This window comes from Hylobates moloch, unplaced genomic scaffold (assembly GCF_009828535.3).
Source record: "Hylobates moloch isolate HMO894 unplaced genomic scaffold, HMol_V3 SCAFFOLD_1, whole genome shotgun sequence".
Classification (NCBI taxonomy): domain Eukaryota; kingdom Metazoa; phylum Chordata; class Mammalia; order Primates; family Hylobatidae; genus Hylobates; species Hylobates moloch.
The window spans coordinates 35420894-35446809 of NW_026652276.1; the positions used below are offsets into that span (position 1 = coordinate 35420894).

A 25916-nucleotide genomic window follows, 5' to 3' on the forward strand; every position below is an offset into this window, starting at 1 on the left:
ACTGCTTTGACGTGATTAGGAACACATTTTCTAAAATGAAGTTTCTGATTGAAAGACTATCATCTGAAAAGTAGATGTCAGGTATAAAAGTATAAAACCATTTTTTCTCTGAGGAAAAAAATTCATATCCAATGATAAGATTTTAAATTTCTGTCATTAGAAAATTAGAAATATTCTAAATCTGGTTTGAGATCATTTTTGTAACATGGTGCATCAGCTAGGAATGTATTAAGCTGTAAGTAACAGAAAAACTGACTACATGTGGCTGCTGATATTAGTTCAGTGGTCCAAGGATATTAGCCCTACATTTCCGTAATTTTCTTGACCTTTCGTAAACCCGTAGGTTGGTTGCCACAGCTCCAGACATAAAATCTACATGTCAGGCAGGAAGCAAGTGGAAGGACTGCTCCAGCCCAGCCATATCTGCCCCCTTTTAAGGAAGAAAGTAAAAGCATTTCATAACCCTCAACAGTGGACATAGGCTTGAAATTCATGAACTATGACTGAATCACACAGTAATTAAGAGATGCGATCAAGTTTAGGCAAAAAGACCTTCAGTGGGAGAAAGTAAAGTACTTTGTCCAAGGAGCTGAGAATGGCTTTCTTTGGAGACAGCAAGTTTAATACAAGGTAATGTGAGCTTATGGGAAACCATGCACTGAATAAATTCAAGCTTAATCCTAAATTGGGATAATTTCTTTTCTGCATATCTTTTTATTTTCTTAGGTCTTGACTTATTCTTTTAAAAATGGAAGTTTACTATTACTCATCAAACATTATTTATTTGAGAAATAGAAGATGCTGGTAAGAATGCAATGATGGTTCCACAAATTATTTGGGACTGCATCTGGAAGTCCATCATTTCTAGGACTTTAAGCAGATCATTTCATCTATCCTGTGCATCATTGTTCTCCTCTGTAAATTGAGTGGGTCCAATTAGGTAATCTCAGATTTTTTTCTTGCTTTATCAATTTATTATTCTATGATTTGTGACACTAATCTATTAATTCAATAAATGCTTAGAAATCCTAGTGTTTAGCAAATTATTAAAATTAAGAACTAGAGTGGTAAGATCACTGTAGAAAAGAGTTAAACATTGATGTATCTCATGAGAAGCAATTACACTCCTTGATATAAATGAGAGAGAAATTCTTACACTTGTACACTAAGAAATATGCACAAGAACATTCACAGAGACACTATTCATATGGAAAATACAGGGAAGAACTCAAATGCTCAAAGAGTAGGAAATAAATAAATAAATTGTGGTATATTTACACAATAGACTATTTCGCAGCAGTTAAAATGAATGAAGTACAGCTAGTTGGAACACCATGGATGGATTATAAAAATATAATATCGAGAAGGAAAACGTAAGTCTCCAAAGATTATATACAGAATGTCAATACCTTTTTTATAAAGTTATGACAACTAAAACTTAATAACACATTTATTAAGAATAATAAAAATTATGTTTAAAAAGTATGTTTTCAACAATAAAACCATTGTTACCAGAATCAAGGTACTAATTACATTAGGGGAGAAGAGGCCAAGAACATGATAGAAGAGTTTAACGTAGGCAATATTAGTTACTGTCAATGTTCTAACTATCATTTTGAGTGATAGACTCATGGATATCTATGATTTTAAATAAATATGTAAGTTTATAAATACATATATGCATATGAAAAGCCAATGGACTAATGATAGGGTGTATCAATGATAGGGATTATGATTAAACCCATTCTATGCACCTATATTTCAAGTAAAAAAAATAGAAGTCCATATTGCCCATGGAACATCTTTATTCTCAGCTAATGTTCTTCATTCCTCATGTAAAACAGATGGTGCAAACATTAATTCACCAAAAATGGTAGAATTCTCTTGGTTATTTAGGATGTCTTCTATTAAAGAACCTAGTTCATTTAACTCATGTTAATAAAACAAGGAGGGAAACCAGAAATATATCACGCACTGTCCTGAACTCTACTTGGGATGCCAACAGGGAGGACAACAGTCACTGTCTATTTTCTGTGACACCAGTCTCACCCCTCCTCCTTCACCGAAGTGAGGTCAGGGCAGTGAGATGTGAGGGGTCATCCATAGCATCTTTCTGAGCAAAGAGAAGATTGTTGAGATGACCAAACACTTGCTATTTCAAACCACATTCTCTAATGGGTGCCATCAAAGATCATCAAGATATGTTTTAAACCACTGATGAATCCACAAGCTAATGGAGAACACAGCAGACAAGAGTAGACAGAGTACAAGGCACTAAAATATAATGACAAACATGCACAAACCAAAGCAATTCACTTGTTTAGTATTACACGAGAGCACGCACACACACACACACGCCATCTGTCACGGACATAAAGGAATATATCAATGGATCAAGTTAGCAAAGTCTTTGCTTTCCAGGAACTTCCATTTCTCCTGGAGAAGACTAACAATATTTAAGTAAACAAATAGATCAACAAGATAATTTAAAATAGCATAAGTGAAACAAAGACAATAAAAGCATGTATTATGATAGAGATCAAGGAGAAAAACATTGTGTTAAGAGCACAAACAACTTCAGTCCTCCTAACTTTTGAAGATCTTCAATCCATGCTGGCTTTGAAATTGTATCAATGATCATTTGAACAAAATTACAACTCCTTATGTTTATAAAATGGATCATCCAAATTGAATTTTGTATTATCCAAATTCAAGCATCATTAGGCATGCACATCTGAAACCACTGAAACCTAACCAAAGTGTATGTGGAGAGCTTAAACCTCTTCACCATTCAGCCACTCTGCAATCAGGCTCCTGTTTAGTACCCTCCCCTTCCTTGAAAACCTTCAGGATGACTGGTGCCCCCCAATCTCCTGCAGTAACTAGCAGCTACTGAAGAAGAGTCCATTTCTTTCAACAGGGCCATGCTTCTCGCATGTCTGAGGGTTTTATCCTAAGATAATTTAAATGTATGTGTATATATATAAGGACAGATTTTTAAAGGCAAGTTATATATTCAAAGATATGTTATAATATATTCAAATACTCATACAGATAATCTCCATTCTATCTGTGTATCCTATATTGAGACTAAGTTTCATACCTAATGCACATCTTGAAGTAGCCATCCATACATCACTCTGATTTAATAATAATCATGCAGAGCCAGGCACGATGGCTCATACCTGTAATCCCAGCATTTTGGAAGACTAAGGTGTGTGGATCATTTGAGGTCAAGGGTTCGAGACCAGCCTGGCCAACATGGTGAAACCCCAACTCTTCTAAGAATACAAAACTTAGCCACTCATGATGGTGGGCACCTGTAATCTCAGCTACTCAGGAGGCTGAGGCAGGAGAACCGCTTGAACCTGGGAGGCAGAGGCTGCAGTGAGCCGAGACTGTGCCACTGCATTCCAGCCTGGGCGAGACTCTGTCTCAAATAATAATAATAACGATAATAATCACGCAGAAAACTTCTAGACTCTAACAGAGTTGTGACATCAACCAAGGTGCCGATTAAGTTTTAGTGAGAAGTTTATAATTTCCTATATATCTTCTGCTGATATATGAGTTTGTAATTTTTTTCAACTCACAGACCTGATCTAGAGTTACTCTCAGAAAACTGACCACCTCTGCTCTCAAACACGACATCTGCCCTTGATATACAGCATAGTTTATCTTCCCCAGTAGAAAAAAAACACTTTGGAACAAGTTTCTTGACTTTAGTCAACACTTCTCCCTCACTGGGTAACAAGTACAAGTGATAGAACTGTTCAGGAGATCTATTACACAATCATTGCATCGATCCCTTTCAGGACCAGAAGGATACCACGCAATAACCCACACTAGAAGCATTTGCTTTAGGCATTTCATAAAACCCAGCAGTGCTTGTGATGGCTTGTTGGTGTTGGTTGTGAAGACTGTTGAAAGCTTATCTTTTCCAATTACAAACATTTCAGATGTAAAAGTCTAGAATAGAGGTGGAAATTAAAACAGCAAATAGAGTTAAAGCCATGCTCATCTGCTAATAGATCCAAGCCCCCTTTCTCTGGTCATTTTTGAAAAGTCATATTTACTGACTGAGGTGTGATCCCTCCTCCTCATTTCTAAATCACCGTAGTTTAAGCACACTCTATAGAGACCCACAGTCCCTGGCAGCTTTCCAGATACCACACTTCTCCCTTTCTCTAAAATTGTTCCCAGGACAAGGGTCAGCCCCACAACACATTATATAGAACAACCTTTCTCACATTGAATAGTAGGCATGAAAGCATCCACAGGCCCCCATATCTGGAGGCAAGAAGAGTATTATGAGGGGATGGGATTATTCTTTTGGGATTCTTCCAGGACTTAATTTTTCCATGGTGGAAAATATCGCTTGTTTTCAAAAGCAAGATTTCACCATTATTTTTAGCAGTCGCTCACATTTTTTGTAAGGAGTTCTGTTTTAGATATTGATCATTTTTTGTACAAGCAATTCAAAACTTATCTTTTTCTTTCCGTATCATAAAAGTAAATACATGCAAGACTTGGTAACCAAACGAGTTGCAAAGCTACTTAGCTAACTATCAAAATATTGCAGACAAGTCAGCCAGAGAGATTACCTATGTTACAAAGTATTAGTAATAGTCCGCTAATGTAAGTGATATGTGACTTGTGGATATATCAGTTGTTTGCCTTTCTGCATAACTTGAAATTGTATACATGTAGTCAAAGGACTTCCTTCAAAGATGTTCATCTGTAATTCATTCATCTGAAAAAGCAAAAAGTTTTTTATTCCATATCAGCAGCTACCCACTAGGTATATATGCTGAGAACAAAGCAAAAATTGACTGAATTGACTACATTTTCCTCCTTTCATCGGATTATTTGGTCTTATATAAATATGTGAATACAAGGCCTCATATTTTTTAACTGTAATAAAGAAAGAAATATTTATTTCTAACCACAACAAATTAAATGTGGCTCCAAGCAATACATTGCCAAGAAAGGAGAGGTTATACAACTTTCTGAGAACTTGATGAAAAACAACTAGAGCCATTTTGGTTACCTGTACCCATTCCTTCCTACTTGGATTGCCTCTTTTCGTTTCGTATGCTCAGCTCACACTTCTCAAAATACTAAATGCTTGATGAAATGTCTTAAGCATCTCACCTCTTTTTTGTATGACACTGAGCATATAATTTGGAGACTTGAGAACAATCACAACTTTCTTTGTGTTCTACCTGTGATGACCTGCTCTTTTGTCATAGTGGCCCAGGAATAAGATTTTTCTGTGGAAAGCTGTTAGGAAGTTATTGATAAACAGCTACTCTGCAGATAAATCAAAATTGGTTTCTAATAAGTACAGGAGTGTAATTCTTATCTCTTGTTCCTGGAAGACCAAAAATCTTGCAATTTCAGCTTCAGCCTCAAGAAAGTACAAGGACGTGTACAGACACTTCTCAAAAGAAGACATTTATGCAGCCAAAAAACACATGAAAAAATGCTCATCATCACTGGCCATCAGAGAAATGCAAATCAAAACCACAGTGAGATACCATCTCACACCAGTTAGAATGGCCATCATTCAAAAGTCAGGAAACAACAGGTGCTGGAGAGGATGTGGAGAAATAGGAACACTTTTACACTGTTGGTGGGACTGTAAACTAATTCAACCATTGTGGAAGTCAGTGTGGCGATTCCTCAGGGATCTAGAACTAGAAATAACCATTTGACCCAGCCATCCCATTACTGGGTATATACCCAAAGGGCTATAAATCATGCTGCTATAAAGACACATGCACATGTACGTTTATTGCGGCACTATTCACAATAGCAAAGACTTGGAACCAACCCAAATGTCCAACAACGATAGACTGGATTAAGAAAATGTGGCACATATACACCATGGAATACTATGCAGCCATAAAAAATGATGAGTTCATGTCCTTTGTAGGGACATGGATGAAACTGGAAATCATCATTCTCAGTAAACTATTGCAAGGACAAAAAACCAAACACCGCATGTTCTCACTCATAGGTGGGAATTGAACAGTGAGAACACATGGACACAGGAAGGGGAACATCACTCTCCGGGGACTGTTGTGGGGTGGGGGGAGGGGGGAGGGACAGCATTAGGAGATATACCTAATGCTAAATGACGAGTTAATGGGTGCAGCACACCAACATGGCACATGTATACATATGTAACAAACCTGCACATTGTGCACATGTACCCTAAAACCTAAAGTATAATAATAACAAAAAAAGAAAGAAAGTACAATTGTGGTTGTAGTAATGGAAGTAAATGTTTCTTTTCTAAAATCATTCTTTTGCAACACAGAGATATTATCAAACACTTCATTAAGTGTGGACATCCTAGTTTCCCTCAAAAGTGTGTTAGGTATCCTATTAACGTTCCCAGGTCTTTGCTAGTTGGGTTGTGTGTTGTCCATTATTGAGTCCCCATCAACTGGAATCATGGCTACAGTGAGAAGAGCTGATTCATACTTTCTTCATCAATTCTGTTCTTGGAACCAACAAAACTCAGTTCTGCTCTCAGTAATCTTTTAGGACACAGTGCCCATCTCATGGAAATAATGGTCTCTCAGGTCATTTATTCTATATTTTTTCTCAGTCTCTTCAGTCCCCTCTCTTCACCTCTCCCTGGCTTTCCCTTTCTATGCTACTTCCCCTGGAAATTGCCTCAAGTTTTTCTGGTTTAAATTATTTTATAGCATAAATTATTATGGCTTAAATTATGACTTAAACTTTTGAATCTTACATGGTTCTCAAGTAAATATTTCTGTGCTAGCCTCTCTGATGAGTTCCATATTCTCCTTTCAATAGCCTGCTGGACATCTTCATCCAGATTCCCTTTAGCCCTTCAACTCCAACAGATCAAAATGGAATATATCTTTGCTCCCTAAATCAGGATCTCTTCCATAAAGTCACCATCAGCCCAATTACCAGATATCAAACCTGGACTTTATTTTTTACTCTTCCCTGCCTCTTGCTTCCCAAAATCAACGCACAGTTCTGTCGATTCTACTCGTGTGATCTTTCCCTTCTTCATTTTGCATTGCCGGAGCCCTGTGTCAGGTGTTCATTATCTTGGACCTGTGCTATGGCCTTGGCATCCTAACTGTTTTCGCACCTCTTGCCTCTCTTACCCACAGTCCATCTTACATATGACTGCCAGATAGCTTCCATTACTCTGATCCTCAGAAGCCTGCTCACAACTGCCTGCAGAACCAAGTCCACATTACTGTTCAGGATCTCTACAACCTTACTCAAAGGTACAGTAGCTCACTCCTCACTTCCTTCCCTCCCCCTTTATACACTATGTGGTGATAAAAACAAACTGGTGATTGTGACAGATGGAGTTTCCCAGGAAGCAGTCTTTGGGGCAGAGATTAGCAGGCACAATGTTGATTTGGAGTGCTTTTCTACAGCTGTGGAAAAGAAGGAAGGAGGCAGGATTGGGTGGAGGGAGATGAATTTCCATGCAGGAAATTTGTTGGCAAAGGAAGAGCTTTTGGAGCTGGGATGTCTTTTCACAGATATCCTGAGTTGGGGTAAGAGGGCTTGGCCTTGAGACCCCCATGTTGATAGTCATTGGGTGCAGTCTACTTTGAGGAAGGCAGTTTTCTTCAACAGAGGCATTCCCCAAAAGGGCCAACTGCAGATGCCTGTCTTTCCCTGACACTCCCAATGGATAGAGAAATAAACACCATATAACCCCTTTATTCCTCGAAAGTGGGCCTGAGGAATAAGCCCATCATGGCACCTATCCATTTACCCCCATCCACTCCCACAATCTCACATTGGCACTTTTCTTTAAGCTCAGTGGCAGGCTGCTATCTGTCTCTCAATGCCCCTTTCTAAACTTTTTTCTTTAGGAATACTCCTTCCTCCCCATTACATTTTCTAGCCTCTCTGCACTAGATGCGCTTATGTTACTAAGTTTTAAGCAATCCATGTGATAAAAAGTGATATTCTCAACTGCCAGATTGGTATCCAGAGGAACTGGTAGGCCTCCTGTGTCTCCTCCTTTCCCTCCTGATTCCTGGAAGGCAGACAGGGTGATGGGAGCTGGAACAGCTCATTCGTTCCATGAGGTGAAGGCTGGTGCAAAGGATTGCACAGCAGGAAGCCAGCAGGTGCGTGAGGCCTCCCTACCACCTCTGGACTGCTCATCATGGGGAGGAAATCTTCACTCTTCTTTAAGCCTCTGGTATTTTGGTCATCAGCTGAATTTGCGTATCCTACCTAGCTCAAGTTGCAACATTTTTCTCTCCATGTCCGTATACCTATAGTTTACCAATTGTTCAAATGCTACCTCCTCCATAGAATTTCTTTGGTCTCCTCCCTGTACCCCTAGAGTGGGGATGTCGAAGTGGTTCCTCTGTTGATTTTTCATAATTATTTATTTGTATTTTCCTTACCAAGAGTGACACTTTCATCATAAATGAAATTCTTTCTCTATTCCTTAGCCCTTTTACCAAGCTGTAATATCTGGTAGGACATCTGGGCATAACATTTTCTGACCCACCATGTGCAGCAAACAGTCTTTTACTTGGTGGATATCTTTACTACTTGTTGACTGAATGAAGTTCCTTTTAGTATGAGATTCAAAGTGGCATTCCTGTGACTTTTCACTCATCAGTTTTGTAACAGAAAACTGTTTCACTCATCAGAGGTAACAGAAAAATCCCATTTCTTCTCACAATGACCCTAGAGACATTTCAAACTGCTTAATATATTCCCTCTCCGGTGGAGTGGCCTACGAATAAATTTTCAGCTTTCCCTTGGGTCTTGTGCACACACACCAACTCTCTCTTGTTCTAACAAAAGGCTAGAATTTACATTTAGAGAGTTAAGGTTTTCCAAAACAGATCTCCTGGTGGTGACAATAAATAATGGTTCCAGCAGCACTCCCAGCAGAATCAGCTCACAAAAGTAGGCAGCAAGAGATTCTCTTTGAGGATCTACTGCTCCTCCCCTACTGCTCATGTTTTGGTGTCATAAGTGCTATTTTCCACGTTCTCTTGGGTCCAGAAAAGGATTCAAACTCGGACTGCCGGTGGCATGATTATGACCCTGGCACTTACTAGAATGGTGATTTCAAAAAAGGTGCTAAATCTCTCCAATTGTGAATTTTTTCAACTATAATTGGCTATAACACGGTGGTGTGCTCTGTAGTCCCAGCTACTCGGGAAGCTGAGGTGGAGGGATCCCTAGAGCCCAGGAGTTTGAGGGTGCAGTGAGCTATGATCATGCCACTGCATTGAAGCCTGGGTGCCAGGGTGAGACCCTGTCTCAATAAATAAATAAATAAATTAAAGAAATAAATAAATAAATAAATAAAATCGGAATTAAAAAAGGGCAGTAAAGTGATGTAATTAGAGGATGGGCTCTGGAGCCTAAAATACCTGGGATTTCATCCCAGCTCCACCACTAACTGGAGCTCCCATGTTCTCTGTAGAGAGCTTTTTAAAACTCTCTAGAAAGCTTTAAAAAGATCAGGAAAGGCTTCACGAAGGAGGTAGTACATATTTGAAGAGACACTTGGGGATGCATAGGAATTTGACTGGGCTGTGGTGGGCACGAGCAGTCTTCCTAGTAGTATAAACAGGTTAAGCCAAAATCCAAGAGGCTAGAAAGTACTTCTTTGCCCTAAAGATACTGTCCCATCCTCTTTTGAAGCCAGCAGAACATGGCACATGGCATGCGCGTGTGCACACACACACACACACACACGAGCAGGGAAGTCAACACAAATCCTCCGCAAGAACCACTGCCTGAGAGACACACATAGACTCAAAATAAAGGGATGGAGGAAGATCTATCAAGCAACTGGAAAACAAAAAAAGGCAGGGGTTGCAATCCTAGTCTCTGATAAAATAGACTTTAAACCAACAAAGATCATAAGAGACAAAGAAGGCCATTACATAATGGTAAAGGGATCAATTCAACAAGAAGAGCTAACTATCCTAAATATATATGCACCCAACACAGGAGCACCCAGATTCATAAAGCAAGTCCTCAGTGACGTACAAAGGGACTTAAACTCCCACACAATAATAATGGGAGATTTTAACACCCCACTGTCAGCATTAGACAGATCAACGAGACAGAAAGTTAACAAGGATATCCAGGAATTGAACTCAGCTCTACATAAAGTGGACCTAATAGACATCTACAGAACTCTCCACCCCAAGTCAATAGAATATACATTTTTTTCAGCACCACACCACACCTATTCCAAAATTGACCACATAGTTGGAAGTAAAGCTCTCCTCAGCAAATGTAAAAGAACAGAAATTATAACAAACTGTCTCTCAGACCACAGTGCAATCAAACTAGAACTCAGGATTAAGAAACTCACTCAAAACCGCTCAACTACATGGAAACTGAACAACCTGCTCCTGAATGACTATTGGGTACATAATGAAATGAAGGCAGAAATAAAGATGTTCTTTGAAACCAACGAGAACAAAGACACAACATACCAGAATCTCTGGGACACATTCAAAGCAGTGTGTAGAGGGAAATTTATAGCACTAAATGCCCACAAGAGAAAGCAGGAAAGATCCAAAATTGACACCCTAACATCACAATTAAAAGAACTAGAAAAGCAAGAGCAAACACATTCAAAAGCTAGCAGAAGGCTACAAATAACTAAAATCAGAGCAGAACTGAAGGAAATAGAGACACAAAAAACCCTTCAAAAAATTAATGAATCCAGGAGCTGGTTTTTTGAAAAGATCAACAAAATTGATGGACCGCTAGCAAGACTAATAAAGAAGAAAAGAGAGAAGAATCAAATAGATGCAATAAAAAACGAAAAAGGGGATATCACCACCGATCCCACAGAAATACAATCTACCATCAGAGAATACTACAAACACCTCTATGCAAATAAACTAGAAAATCTAGAAGAAATGGATAAATTCCTCGACAAATACACCCTCCCAAGACTAAACCAGGAAGAAGTTGAATCTCTGAATAGACCAATAACAGGTTCTGAAATTGTGGCAATAATCAATAGCTTACCAACCAAAAAGAGTCCAGGACCTGATGGATTCACAGCTGAATTCTACCAGAGGTACAAGGAGGAACTGGTACCATTCCTTCTGAAACTATTCCAATCGATAGAAAAAGAGGGAATCCTCCCTAACACATTTTATGAAGCCAGCATCGTCCTGATACCAAAACCTGGCAGAGACATAACCAAAAAAGAGAATTTCAGACCAATATCCTTGATGAACATTGATGCAAAAATCCTCAATGAAATACTGGCAAATCGAATCCAGCAGCACATCACAAAGCTTATCCACCATGATCAAGTGGGCTTCATCCCTGGGATGCAAGGCTGGTTCAACATACGCAAATCAATAAATGTAATCCAGCATATAAACAGAACCAAAGACAAAAACCACATGATTATCTCGATAGATGCAGAAAAGGCCTTTGACAAAATTCAACAACCCTTCATGCTAAAAACTCTCAATAAATTAGGTATTGATGGGACGTATCTCAAAATAATAAGAGCTATCTACGACAAACCCACAGCCAATATCATACTGAATGGGCAAAAACTGGAAGCATTCCCTCTGAAAACTGGCACAAGACAGGGATGCCCTCTCTCACCGCTGCTATTCAACATAGTGCTGGAAGTTCTGGCCAGAGCAATCAGGCAGGAGAAGGAAATAAAGGGTATTCAATTAGGAAAAGAGGAATTAAAATTGTCCCTGTTTGCAGATGACATGATTGTATATCTAGAAAACCCCATTGTCTCAGCCCAAAATCTCCTTAAGCTGATTAGCAACTTCAGCAAAGTCTCAGGATACAAAATTAATGTACAAAAATCACAAGCATTCTTGTACACCAATAACAGACAAACAGAGAGCCAAATCATGAGTGAACTCCCATTCACAATTGCTTCAAAGAGAATCAAATACCTAGGAATCCAACTTACAAGGGATGTGAAGGACCTCTTCAAGGAGAACTACAAACCACTGCTCAATGAAATAAAAGAGGATACAAACAAATGGAAGAACATTCCATGCTCATGGGTTGGAAGAATCAATATCGTGAAAATGGCCATACTGCCCAAAGTAATTTATAGATTCAATGCCATCCCCATCAAGCTACCAATGACTTTCTTCACAGAATTGGAAAAAACTACTTTAAAGTTCATATGGAACCAAAAAAGAGCCCTCATCGCCAAGTCAATCCTAAGCCAAAAGAACAAAGCTGGAGGCATCACGCTACCTGACTTTAAACTATACTACAAGGCTACAGTAACCAAAACAGCATGGTACTGGTACCACAACAGAGACATAGATCAATGGAACAGAACAGAGCCCTCAGAAATGATGCCGCATAGCTACAACTATCTGATCTTTGACAAACCTGACAAAAACAAGAAATGGGGAAAGGATTCCCTATTTAATAAATGGTGCTGGGAAAACTGGCTAGCCATATGGAGAAAGCTGCAACTGGATCCCTTCCTTACACCTTATACAAAAATTAATTCAAGATGGATTAAAGACTTATATGTTAGACCTAAAACCATTAAAATCCTACAAGAAAACCTAGGCAATACCATTCAGGACATAGGCGTGGGCAAGGACTTCATGTCTAAAACACCAAAAGCAATGGCAACAAAAGCCAAAATCGACAAATGGGATCTCATTAAACTAAAGAGCTTCTGCACAGCAAAAGAAACTATCATCAGAGTGAACAGGCAACCTACAGAATGGGAGAAAATTTTTGCAACCTACTCATCTGACAAAGGGCTAATATCCAGAATCTACAATGAACTCAAACAAATTTAAAAGAAAAAAACAAACAACCCCATCAAAAAGTGGGCAGAGGACATGAACAGACACTTCTCAAAAGAAGACATTTATGCACCCAAAAAACACATGAAGAAATGCTCATCATCACTGGCCATCAGAGAAATGCAAATCAAAACCACAGTGAGATACCATCTCACACCAGTTAGAATGGCCATCATTAAAAAATCAGGAAACAACAGGTGCTGGAGAGGATGTGGAGAAATAGGAACACTTTTACACTGTTGGTGGGACTGTAAACTAGTTCAACCATTGTGGAAGTCAGTGTGGCGATTCCTCAGGGATCTCGAACTAGAAATACCATTTGACCCAGCCATCCCATTACTGGGTATATACCCAAAGGACTATAAATCATACTGCTATAAAGACACATGCACACGTATGTTTATTGCGGCACTATTCACAATAGCAAAGACTTGGAACCAACCCAAATGTCCAACAACGATAGACTGGATTAGGAAAATGTGGCACATATACACCATGGAATACTATGCAGCCATAAAAAATGATGAGTTCGTGTCCTTTGTAGGGACATGGATGAAACTGGAAAACATCATTCTCAGTAAACTATCGCAAGGACAAAAAACCAAACACCGCATGTTCTCACTCATAGGTGGGAATTGAACAATGAGAACTCATGGACACAGGAAGGGGAACATCACACTCCGGGGACTGTTGTGGGGTGGGGGGAGGGGGGTGGGACAGCATTAGGAGATACATCTAATGCTAAATGACGAGTTAATGGGTACAGGAAATCAACATGGCACATGGATACATATGTAGCAAACCTGCACATTGTGCACATGTACCCTAAAACCCTGAAGTATAATAAAAAAAAAAAAAAGAAAAAAAAAAAAGAACCACTGCCTGCCTACTTTGTAGGCTGCTTTTGTGTTCATGGGAAAAACCAAGAAAATGATGAGTTCAAGAAATTAACAAATTATTAATGGAGATTATAAAGTGGTGATGATATTGATTTCAATTTTCTTCTTTAAATTTTTGTTTTTCACATTTTCTCCAGTAAACATGTAGGATTTCATAATTGTCAGAAAACAACAATAATTAAAAAAAAATAAACAGTTGTTCCTTCCTGCTGGATTTTTCAGCTTCTGTATTTCTTTGCTCAGGAATCCTTTATTTCTCTGGATCCAGTATATTATGTGGGCCCTCTGGATTAGTTAGATCAACTGATTCATCCCTATCTCCAATTATCCTTGAGAATCAAAGACAGAAAGGCACACTGTTTTAAGATTTATGCGGACCTAGTCAGGTACTTCTGGTTGCCAGGTAGCAGGCAACCAAAATCAACCACAGCATTTTCTCTAAACACTGGCTCAGGATCCAGGCAGTCACTACAGTGCCTTAGTGAACATCGAGACAAAGCCTCAAGTGAGCAATGTAGGAACGCTCCTCAATTTGAGGAATGAGCCTCAATTTGCCAATATAGGTTTGGTTCATCTCCCATAAATGAGCATATCTGAGTAAGCTTAGTTATTACACAAAGCACCACCGTAAGAAAGTATCTTTAGGCAGGCTCTCTTTGATACTCTGTGGCTTTCAGTGACTGCTTCCTATCCACACAAAACAATAGTTAAGTCAACACTGTAAGTGGCAATTCATGAGAACGTCTGCCTGAGCCTTCACATGGCACCCTGTAACCCTGACTGGGAGCAAGGCCATGTCTGCATACTCACTGGAGCTATCAGCTGATTTCAGAGGGCAGACATAAAAATGTCTTATTATCTTATGTAGAAGCTACCCCGCTAGGTGCCAGTAGACCCAATCCTATGTGAAGACAGGTTCTGTTTTCACCATCTTGATCCACAGTGTTTAAAAAACATGAATGAGTTTTACAATTTTTTAAAAGGAAATTTCATATAAAAGCCTGGATTTCTGGCTTCTCTAGAAAAATAAATGGAATGGGCAATGACTGGCCCACTTTTCCTCATAGTGACAATTGTCTGGAGCTAAGTAGAGGCTGCTCCCTTCAGGACAAGGTGTATGGTCTCCAACTCAGCTCAGCCTCCCTCAGCCCTTGTCTCCTCCATTGCCCTGTTCAGCTCATTTTGGTAACTGACTGGCTCCTGTAGACTTTAGCATTTGTGACCTTTGGTTTGTAGCCACTTCACCTAGATAGGAAAAGCAGTTTAAAGCTACTGCACACAATCCATTTGCTATCTCTACAGGAGTTAGAATGGCTCTACAAGACTGTGTTGCTGGAAAACAGAGGCCTCCCTGATGTCATTTATAATCCAAGTTACCTTTTTCTGTCCTTACCCTGAGTTATGGGCCTAAAGAAGCAAGAAGCTCTGCTGCAACCTCATTTACCTCCTGAAGGCTGGAAGCTATTTAAAGCTCCAAAGAGATCTGAAGAACTCTTCATATACTCTTGATCATTCAGAGAGATTTTGTTTTATTTTGCCTTGTTTTTGTAGGACCAATTGCTTTACTGGGCGAATTTGTCTTTCAATGATCATCACAGTCAGATAAATGTTCTCCTAAGGGTGGACTCCATGGGGCCACAAGTAGTCTTTAACAATCACACCAGGACACGTGTGTGTGCACACGCAATCAACTGCCAAAGGAGCGTCAGCAGGAAATCTGTTTTCATGTGAAGAAGAATCGAGGCATTTCATTTCTCTCCAGAAGTCATATACATGACCAAAAACTTGTTCTAGTCAAGGAGTCAGAGCTGTGGATGGGCTTCTGAAAAGATTGAGGAATGATAACCTTCTCTCCAAAGCTTAGCAGATAGACAAATGCTAATTTTGGTTCACCAGAAGCTCAACTATACTTAGAAAATGATGTTGACCCCTGATTAGTGGAAGGATATACTAAATGATGCTTTAAAAGCTTTTATTGTTCTTCTTACCCACCCCCTCACTCCAGACTGAGATTAGCTAGGAATTTTTATGCTAAGAAAATATTAGAGGTTCACAGCCCAGGTCAAGAAGCCCTCTTTGTCATTACTGACAGTCTCAAGCACTTAAGACTGATCCATCATGAGCACATCGGTGGAAAACTGTCTAAAAACATAAGGTTTTAACAGAGATCATAATCTTCACACAAACAAAAGACACTCAGAGATCTGGTGAGGACAATTCTGAGCATTACGGGTTGTTGTGCTTGCAAAGCATTTATGAATGGACTCCCCTAGTCCCACCACCAAAACGGGCAAGCCCTGGTTAAATCTCACAATAGGGGATCACAGTATTAGGCCCAATTGCACAGGCACAACCTCTTGCTCAACTGCCACCTCTTCTGTGAAACTCTCCTTGACCCCAAGATCAGAGACAAAGCCTTGCTCTTCTCTTCTTCTGAAGCACCTTATATTTATGTTTATTATAGCACTTGCCACATAGTATTACACGTTGCATCTTGCTCACAAGATTGAGCTCACCATGTGTCCTTGGAGCCTGACTACTGTAGGATTCTTATAGATCAAGAGTTTGTAGGAAGGAAAGGAAGGAGAGAACGGAGGAGGGAGGAAACTGAGGCTGAATGGACGGGACATTTAGCTCTACTTACCCAAGGGTCTGGGTGCCTCCTCCTGGGTCTTGCACTTGTTGCTTCCTGTGCCTTGAGTACGTTTCCCATTTTATTAGACTGGTGAATTCTTGTCATGTTTCAATATAGTTCAAAACTCACTTCTTTTGGAAAGGCTTCTGCATCCCTTGCCCACTTGCCCATCAGTGCTCTTCTTTTTACTCCCAGCACAAGAGTAGCTTTGTTTACTCATCACCTTGGGTCTAGAAATTTTTTTTTTAAACATGTCTCTTCCTGCTAAATTGTGAGCAACTTTAAGACAAGAATTTACTTTTGTTCCTTCAGTTCCTAGGAGTTCCTGGCATAGCATAGAGACATAATAAATATGCTGAATGAATAAATTAGTGAGTGGAACTCCCTAACCTTTGCACATTAAACTAAAGGGCACCTATTTTACATTTTAAAAGTTACTTGGGAATTCCAGCATAAGCATATGGATTATCTACTTATTCACATCAAATTTTAACTCTAGGTTTGCTGCTCTATTACCTAGGGAGTTTCTGGGTCACTTTTCTCAACCAATTACCAAGGAGTAGAACTCATTTCAATGTCATCCTCAAGAACAGAATGACTTAAAGGAAAACACACGCAAAAACAAATCGTTCATTTAAAGTCAAATATAAACAAAACTCAAATACTCTAATAAGCTTTCTAATTTTAAGTATAATACTCATACTATTTTAAAGTGCTTCTATATTTATTACATGAAATGACATGGAAACAAACGAATTATGGGTAATGGACGTAACACTTAAATAAGATTGTTGGGCCTTGAGTACAAGAGCTTCCTCTAGGAGACCTTTAAGGTGACTACAAGAGGATGAGTCAATGAGGCTACAAAAAGGAACAGGTTTGAGATCATGAGAGGTGGGCAGGAGTTTACGTTAAGTTTGAGCCTTAACTTACAGGAAATGAAAAGCCCTGCAATGCTTTCATCAATGTGGTCAGATTAGCAAATGTGTGTCAGTGCAGTCGATATATGTGAGATATATGTGTCTGTTAAGGCCAAACCAAGGCATGGCAATGGGATGGAGAGGAGACATACTGAAGACATTCATGAAGAAGGAATATAATTTGGTGATCAATTCCATGGGAGTTGTGAAGAAATGCCTTCCTTAGAATGTTTTTTATAATGCAATTTATATAACCAGATTTCTTTCTACTTTCTTTGTTGCTTGATTACAAATTTGGTACCAGGTCCAAAGTGTGGATGTTATTACTAGCCATCCACTCTTAAAACTCAGAAGGGAGACACTAAAAAAAAAAAAATCTCTAAACGATCCTAAGGTAGGGTTTTTCCGATTTATAAGAAGCAAAAAATTCCAATGAATCCAATAAAACTGAATCCTAATCAGGCATATATTTATCATTAATCAGAGATTTTATTTTGTGCCATTGACTGCTCAAATTTTCAGTGAGGCTTTGGATCCATGCTAAAACTCTGATGATATCAGGCACATGGCCATTTAATCAGCACTACAAGAGGACACAGAAAAGGGGGTTTAAAAGAAATGATTAAAGCATAAAGCTACAACATTCTACGTTAACGAAAGTTTTAATACACATTTGACTTAAAGATGCATACAATGACTACTGAATCTCCATTCATAGGCAGCCAACAAGATACGAATGAATTCATTAATTTCAAACAAAATTTCAGGTAGTGCACTTAAAAAATTACAAAGCACTTAAAAATGGAAATTAACAATGAAAGCAACAATGACTATAAAACACGATGGGATAACTTTAAAGAAAGGGTTCAAGTATTGTTTGTAAAGTTCTTCAGACACTAGTCTTTGAAAAGTTTGTGCACTTCCCATCTTTGCATAGTAAAAAACAAAAACCACACACACCACTTGGTAAAACTCCACTGCTCTATGTGATTCATGTTTCATGACATGCACTTATGTGTACTGCTCAGTTATCTAGTAGGAGTAGCTCTAATTCAATGGGCTCATGCACTATCCCAGATGAGCAATGAAGTTAGTGCACGTCTCCTCATCCGGGTGTCATTAATTAATGCAGCAAAAGTAGAGCAAGTGAAATGGGAACTTGATCATCACTTAACACTAACTCTTGTTGGGTAACATTAAACAGTGATACACTTGTGCTGTGAGCTCAAATTAATAAAAAAGAATCTCCACGCCATAAAAATTAGCAAATGACTGGCATGTGCAAAATACAGCAAAGAGTTTGAAACTACATAACCTAATACCATCAAAAATAATTATAATCAATCTTTACAATTGACATGGTTGCATTAACTTTCATATTCATACACACATAGCTTAAAGCTTGTGTATTTTACATATACACAAATAATTTAACATTGGAGCATAGGTTCGATTACCTACGAAATTGCCAGTGTAACAAAAAGTTACACTGACATTTGCCATATGTACATAATATTTGGGGACCACTGTGGTCTGATTTAAAACATAACATCGCACATTTACAATGTTGTTTGTGAAATGCTTAAAAGTTAACAATAGAGATTTAATTTGTTTTGTAACTACCATGATTTTGTTTCTGTTAAGTCATCATGGTGGCTCTGGAATCTTAGTGAAATGTGTATGGTGTACTTCACAGCAGCTTAGTATCTACTAGAGAGCAGGACCCAGCAACAAGGAAACACTAAGCAATGCAGCAACAGGAAAAGATACCAGGTAATCTGAGTTTCCTCCAAGCTTGCTCCCAGCTGAAAGAGCCATTGCCACTGACTAGAGGGATGCTACCTGTGTCCTATGAAGCCTGGAGTAGGGCCGAGCGGCCTTGTAGATTGCCCTTTTATTACAATACAAACGTACAGCTAGTCCTAGAGAAAGCCCGCCTACCTGTGTAGCACCTATTACTCAGAAAGCAACAACATGATGTTTGGTGATGGTCTACTGTAGAATATAGAAATTAAAGTTTCTGCTCTATGTTTGTGGTACTTCCCCAGTTAAAGACACCTCGGGGGAAAAAAACCCCACTGTGTTAAGCAGTGCAGTTTTAGAACATAATACTTTCCAAAATCAAAGTTGTAAGACTGATAACATGAATCTTGCTGAAAAGGGACCAGGAGCTAAATCTAGCAATGGATTTGGTGTCATGAAGAAGTGATGAGTAAAACTGCATGTCCTTTTCCTAAAAAAAAAAGGGGAGGCATTGGAGAAGTAGGGGCTCTTTGGGACAGTCTTTACTAAAGCCCATCTATAGATGGATGCTCACTGAAGTGATCACGTACAGGTTTGTACAGTAAAACAAAGCCGGGACCAAATTTCTTTAGCTTATTTACTTAACATGTGACAGAAGCTATCTTGACCATATTTAGAAGAAAAAAATCAATAAAAGTGAAGGAAACTCAGAGGGACTTGGAAAGTCCAGATTACATCTGCAAATCTGGCCGGAGGGAGAAGAACAATGTGGATTTGTATATAGTAGAATCCCACTATAATCCAGTGCAACGGTCCACTGATCAATAATATGCCAGAGGTCAAACAAGGTTTCTTGAAAGCACAGCACAGCATAAAAGTCTACTTTAACAATGCGGATACAAAGGTAACTGCTCCTTCTATTCCCATTACCACTTTTCCAATAGGGTTCTACCATATATATTTTGAGGCAGGAAAATGAGCATAGATGAAATACTGACACTAACAAATACAAATAAAATGGAAAGCTTAATTTTTTCCAAGCTTTTAACATTTAAAATTTTTTTTTTTATTTAAGGCTTTAAGTTTATCCTCCTTTCACATTAAAGACAGGGAAAGAAAATTGTCAAAACCGAAAACCAAAATCATGAGCTTGGCACTTTTGTGATTAATCTGAAAGGGTGTCTACTTTCTTACATTATATACATAGGTTTATAATGACATCAAAAAATTTTCGAGACTTAGTACATATATTTCCATTTACATAATTGTGTCTTCGATATGGGTTATTTTGTTGTTTATGTCCCCCCTTTTGTTTATTTTTGGTTTAACGCACACCAACTTTAAACTGCACTTGTTTTGTGCCCAAACTCCCTGCATCTGTGGCTACATCTGTCTTTTTAAGCAAGCCCAAGAGTCATTGTATAACACGTTACAAGAGAGAAGGACAGAGACAGAGAAAGAGAGACAAGAAACAAAAAAGATGGGGAGCAAAAAATAAACTCAAGTTTACAGAGAACCTTTACAAGGAAAATATCTCAATACAGACAAGTGAAAATGATGTGTCAAAATCTCTTATTTCCGTATTTACATTTATAAAAGAACTATACAATAGCATCATTGTTCAAATTCCAGCTCCCATTTCCAAAGATGCTCAGTCCAGGAGAAAACACAATGGGGAAAGTGAATCAACAAGAGCAAGGTCCGTGGAGTTCTGCCCTGGCCTGGTCTCCAATGGGGAGTGGGGATTATAGAGGGTGGGAGGTGGGGGGTAAGAAGCGGGGCTCCGAGAGGATGGGGTGTGGGGACATGTTTAAGTGAAGAGGCCCAGGCAGCTTGTGTGTGTTCATCTGTCATCTTCACCTTAGGTATTCTGTTGCAGGTTTTGCTGAGAATTGGCTTGCTAGCTTGTTGTATATATGCCATGCAGTTTTTACCCTTTGGAAAATTAGATCTTCATGCCACTGGAGTTTGTCATCGGTAGTAAAGAAAAAAAAATCATGCCAAATCATTTAGAAGATATTAAGTGCCAGCAGGCTGAGGGAAAAAAAATCACTTACTATTTTTTTTAATGATTCCTTTATTGCACTTAATTTTTGTGTGTGTGTTGTTCCTTCGTCCATTAGGGGAAAAAAAGATTCTGGAACAGTTCTTTTTATAGCATGGTCTTTTGCCCCCTCCCCCGTTTATTGACAGGTGGTGAAAGGTGTTCTTTGAGATTATTTCCAAAAGAGACAGTTTTCTTTTACCCCATCCTTGTCACCCCAACTTTAGCTCCGTAGTCATTACCACCCAAAGGTTTTGCTTACAAACTTAATAGTTCCAGTAACACTGCTGCGAGTATGTCATATCCAGAATCCAACAGTGCAAGGCAGTGTCCATCCAGCGCAGCTGATTCAGATGGGGCCTTGCTGAGTAGGATCAAACCTTCTCTTCTTGACATTTCTTCCAGGGTGCGTCAAAAGAAGATGCAAGCAGAGGGGGAAAATCCACAAATTAATCAGATGATGATGAGAGAATGGTGATGATAATGACAATAATGCTAGTTCCAGAGCAAAGTAATTAACTCACATGGAGGCAGTCTCCAAAATAACTTGAAATTGAAAGATAGAACAGCTAATGTTTTTGGATGTCTTCACAACATACCCCCTAGAGTATGTCCTTTGGTGAAGACCAAACGAAACTTTGAGTTGTTCATTTTAAATCACAGGAAGACTCTATGGCCCAATTTGTCTCTTATTTCAGAAATAATCACACTGCTAATTCATTAGGCGAAAATTATTACAGGGAGGCCTCTTCCATGAAGGGGCCCATTGGGAGAACTAAGAAAAATGGAAAGTCTCATAGCTACTTCCCTTCAGGCTTATAGCAGTTCTATAGCAGTGAACTGGCCTTTACCAAGGTGGCAAAAAAGCCTTGCTCTATTCAGTTATCTTGCTGCCTTGGGTGTGTGAGCTCTTACCCCACTATAGAACAAGCATTTTTCATATCTAGAAAGTTGAAAAACAGAGTGCACAGTAAGACAGTACACTCAAAGGAGAGTGGACACAGGTTAAGGTTAGTTAAGCAAATGCAGAATTTAGCTTAGTTGAAAATTGGCAAGTTAAAATGCTTTGCTCACAGTGTCCAGTCTCCTAAAAAGTGGCTCCTATGTTTAAAGAGAAAAGAAAGAACCAGCAAGACACTACAAGGCAACAATAAAAGTTGGTTGCAACCTCCCCATGGTCTGGCTTTATGTGGGGCATCAAGCAAGGGGCTCATGCATTCAGTCTGCATACTGGGCGGGTGCAACGCTGCTGCCACCGAGGCATCATGCAAAACTGGAGACTGAGGAGTCCCCAAAGCCCTCACTCCCCTGCCCACTGACTCAGGGCCAGCTGGATACCCTTACAGGCCCTAAGTATCAAAGCCATTGCAATATACTCCTCTTCCCCACAAGTAATTCAAAATAAAAACAATACCAAAGCTCAAAATAGGTATAAAGGCATCCTGCAAAGTTCTTATTTTTCCCAAGATGGTCACTTTGATGCTTCTCTTTTGAAATATCAACATAAAAGTCTTTAAAGAAAACTTGTCTTTTCTTTTTAAAAGTTTACATTAAAACGTCTTCATGAGTGACCTAAGTGTGTGACTCATTGGCCTAGCAGGTAACCATTGCAGCAAACACTATCTGCAACAATGCTGTTTACTTTTCTTCATCATTCCCACCCAGCCCTCTTTTAAGTCAACATTCTTGAAAGTGGGCACTGCTGATGCTGCCCAAGAAACCAATGTGAGACCAAAAGGCAAGTATCCCGTAATGCATCCTCCACCAAGTTAGTTTGCTGCAGAGCACAGGGTCTCCATCAGCCACCTGTTCCTATCCCTGGAAGGTAGAGGTTTAAGGAGCCATACTCTGTGAGTCAGGGAGGAAAAACAGAGACTGCCTGACCTTGTGAAATGACCCTGAAGGACAAGAGGCCCCAATCTTGTGAGCTATGTATTGCTAGAACTCAAGATAAATGTTAAAGTTTCCTCAGTAAATCCAAATGTACAGGAAAGGGCAAACCAAGCTAGCACTGTGCATGTAAATCACTATATTGCCCACATCTATATTCCTTTATTCAAATTTGGGAATGACCAATAAGTAGCCATGTCCAAGGTCATAACAGCAATGCAGTCCACTTTTAAATGGAGACAGGAAATTCCATTTCAGCCTGGCACACAGAAACTGCTGGTGTCCAAAAGCTTGTGCTCTTTTTAAAAGTTGGTTTTTGAAGCTTAGGTTGCATCTTTTTACAGAAATATTGCTCTACAGGATCACTGGGTTCCCAGGTCAGACCGAGAGGCCGAGCCATCCTGTAGAACTGTATCTTGCTGGATGAAAATGGACTCTGAACACCAATGGGGCATTCCAGGACCTTAGCTCTTCCACTGATGTCCCAGCAGGGGGAAAGTGAGCTCCTCTACAAGGGAGGTGACACCGCGATGAGGACAGAGATGAACACTCCTGAGGGAAGCGGACTGTGAAGGTGCCTCACACATAAATTGTAAAACCATCATGGCCACTGTATGTTGAGAATGGTCTGAATTTTCTCTATGAAAAAAATATTCTTTCAGTTCAATTTTAATGTGAAAGTACAACTACGGTGGGCAGGTCCTTGCTGTCTTACTTCCGTAACAGTTTCCTCTGAATACCCTCTGCTCACTAGGATTCTGAAGGTAATTAACTTTCTCATAACTTGTAAGGTATTTCTGGATCATTATAAAACACTAGCATAATCCATAAAGCTTGCATTTTCACAGCTTTCATCAATTTTTACTACTTCTGAAATAATCTGGACTTTTGTCTACAATATACATTACACACATAAACATCTACACAAAATTAAAGCAAGACTCTTTGCATAACAATAACTATCTCAGAGCTGTAAAGCCTTTAGTTCTTCTTTCAAGGGCATACATTTATCCATGGTTAGCACATTCTTACCATTCTATGCTGAGTCACCCCCTGACGAAGTGTCCCTAGCCCAACCCCTCCTAGGCCACCATACACTGAGTTCACTTCCCTGGGGTGCTGGGGCAGGGAAATGCACTGATCTTCCTGGCCAGCCTGGCACCATGAAAGAGAAAGTGCCTAACCCAGGAGTCCCAGGCATTAAGGGAATTAGGCTTCTCATTTTGGACTGGGATACAGTCATGGAATTCAAAAAAGCAGCAGTCTGGTTATCCTCCTCGTGGAAAGACTAGCCAAATTTAATTCAATTTCCTAATTCTATAAAAATCAAAAGGCCTCCACAAAAAATGGTGTTTACTCTTTTGAGAAAATATAATTAGCAATATTAAGTTCCTTTCAAATTTTAGCTGACTTGACATTCAGATAACTTTTTTTTTTTTTTTTTTTTTTTGAGGTAGAGTTTTGCTCTTGTTGCCCAGACTGGAGTGCAATGGCGCAGTCTCGGCTCACTGCAACCTCCATCTCCCGGGTTCAAGGGATTCTGTCTCTGCCTCCCGAGTAGCCGAGATTACAGGCCTGCACCACCACGCCCAGTTAATTTTTGTATTTTTAGTAGAGACAGGGTTTCACCATGTTGGCCTGTCTGGTCTTGAACTCTTGTCCTCAGGCGATCTGTCCACCTCAGCCTCCCCAAGTGCTGGGATTACAGGCATGAGCCACCGTGCCCAGCTTCAGATAACTCTTAACTTTGCTGGTAATAGTCTAGACATAGCTCTTTTTCATTTTGTGTGAGTACATAAACAGCCTTTTCTTTAACATGTCCAATAAAATGGAACGTAGGCCAGACAGAATCTCTTAAATCCAGAGTCAGGCTCAGAAGAGCTTTTAACACAAATAACTTCTTAAAGAGAAGGAACCACGTATGATAATTACACAGACTTATTAATATTAAATTAACACTTTTAATGTAAGGAGTAGCTATGCCAGGCCAGTATGGCCACTGTTGAAATCCACCTTGCCACTGAATCCCATGGACAGGGCAAGTAGCGGGAGAGTAAGACGTGGTGATGAGGTTCCACAGACTGAGGTGTTACAGTATCATTGGAAGAGCTCAGTGTTCATCCTGTAGTCCTTTTGATTTCAATTTTCAACAAACCATGTCACTATTACCTTCATTTCTTTTCCTACCATCACCTAGAATTTCTCTTTTCCTACCACCATCACCTACTAATGTGCATGTAAATGACTTTGCTCACATCTAAAACCCTACATTCAAATTTAGGGAATATCAGATAAATAGCAATGCCTAAGGTGCTGAAGGCAATCCTGTTCACTTTTAAATGGAGATATGAAATTCTCTTTTCATATACTTTTCACCTTTCCTAAGCTTTAGGGAAGATGCTACTAAAATGGTCCTGCTTTTTCTAATGTCCAGTAAAAGCAACAGCTCTAACAGTCAAATCAAGCAGTATCATTATTTAATGTTGGTAGGTGTCATGAGTCTCCATGAGTCAACTAGGACAGAGGTTTGCAATCCTCTGCACCACAGCTCATAACTTTATTCTTGTGTGTGGGTGATGGGGAAGAACAGGAGCATGGGGTGAATGAAAATAAACGCAGATACAGAAGTAGAGCAAATTGGTGTGCCACATGCCTATGTTCGTTTTTCACAGGATTTCATAAAGAAATTCCTAAGACCCTCAATACCTGGGACTCTACAGACTAATCATATCCTTAGTAACCTCATACTTCTGGAATATGAAATTAAGCAAATTTGGCCGGGCGCACTGGCTCACACCTGTAATCCCAACACTTTGAGAGGCCGAGTCTGGCAGATCACCTGAGGTTGGGAGTTCCAGACCTGCCTGGCCAACATGGAGAAACCCCATCTCTACTAAAAATACAAAATTAGCTGGGCGTGGTGGCGCATGCCTGTAATCCCAGCTGCTCAGG

At 39.5% G+C, this 25916-nt stretch overlaps 1 protein-coding gene across 3 annotated transcripts in view; it reads right to left on the reverse strand.

Annotated features, from left to right (window-relative positions):
* Positions 1–17752: 17752 nt before the first annotated feature.
* ADAM23 (ADAM metallopeptidase domain 23) overlaps positions 17753–25916 on the reverse strand; it is a 177587-nt gene continuing 169423 nt past the window's right edge. For 2 of the 3 annotated variants that reach the window (XM_032754785.2, XM_058439253.1), the window contains exon 26: positions 17753–21472. In XM_032754785.2, the coding sequence (XP_032610676.1) occupies positions 21424–21472 (49 nt within the window). In that variant the 3' untranslated portion in view covers positions 17753–21423. The remainder of the gene's footprint in view (positions 21473–25916) is intronic. The other variant, XM_058439249.1, reaches the window with a different exon arrangement.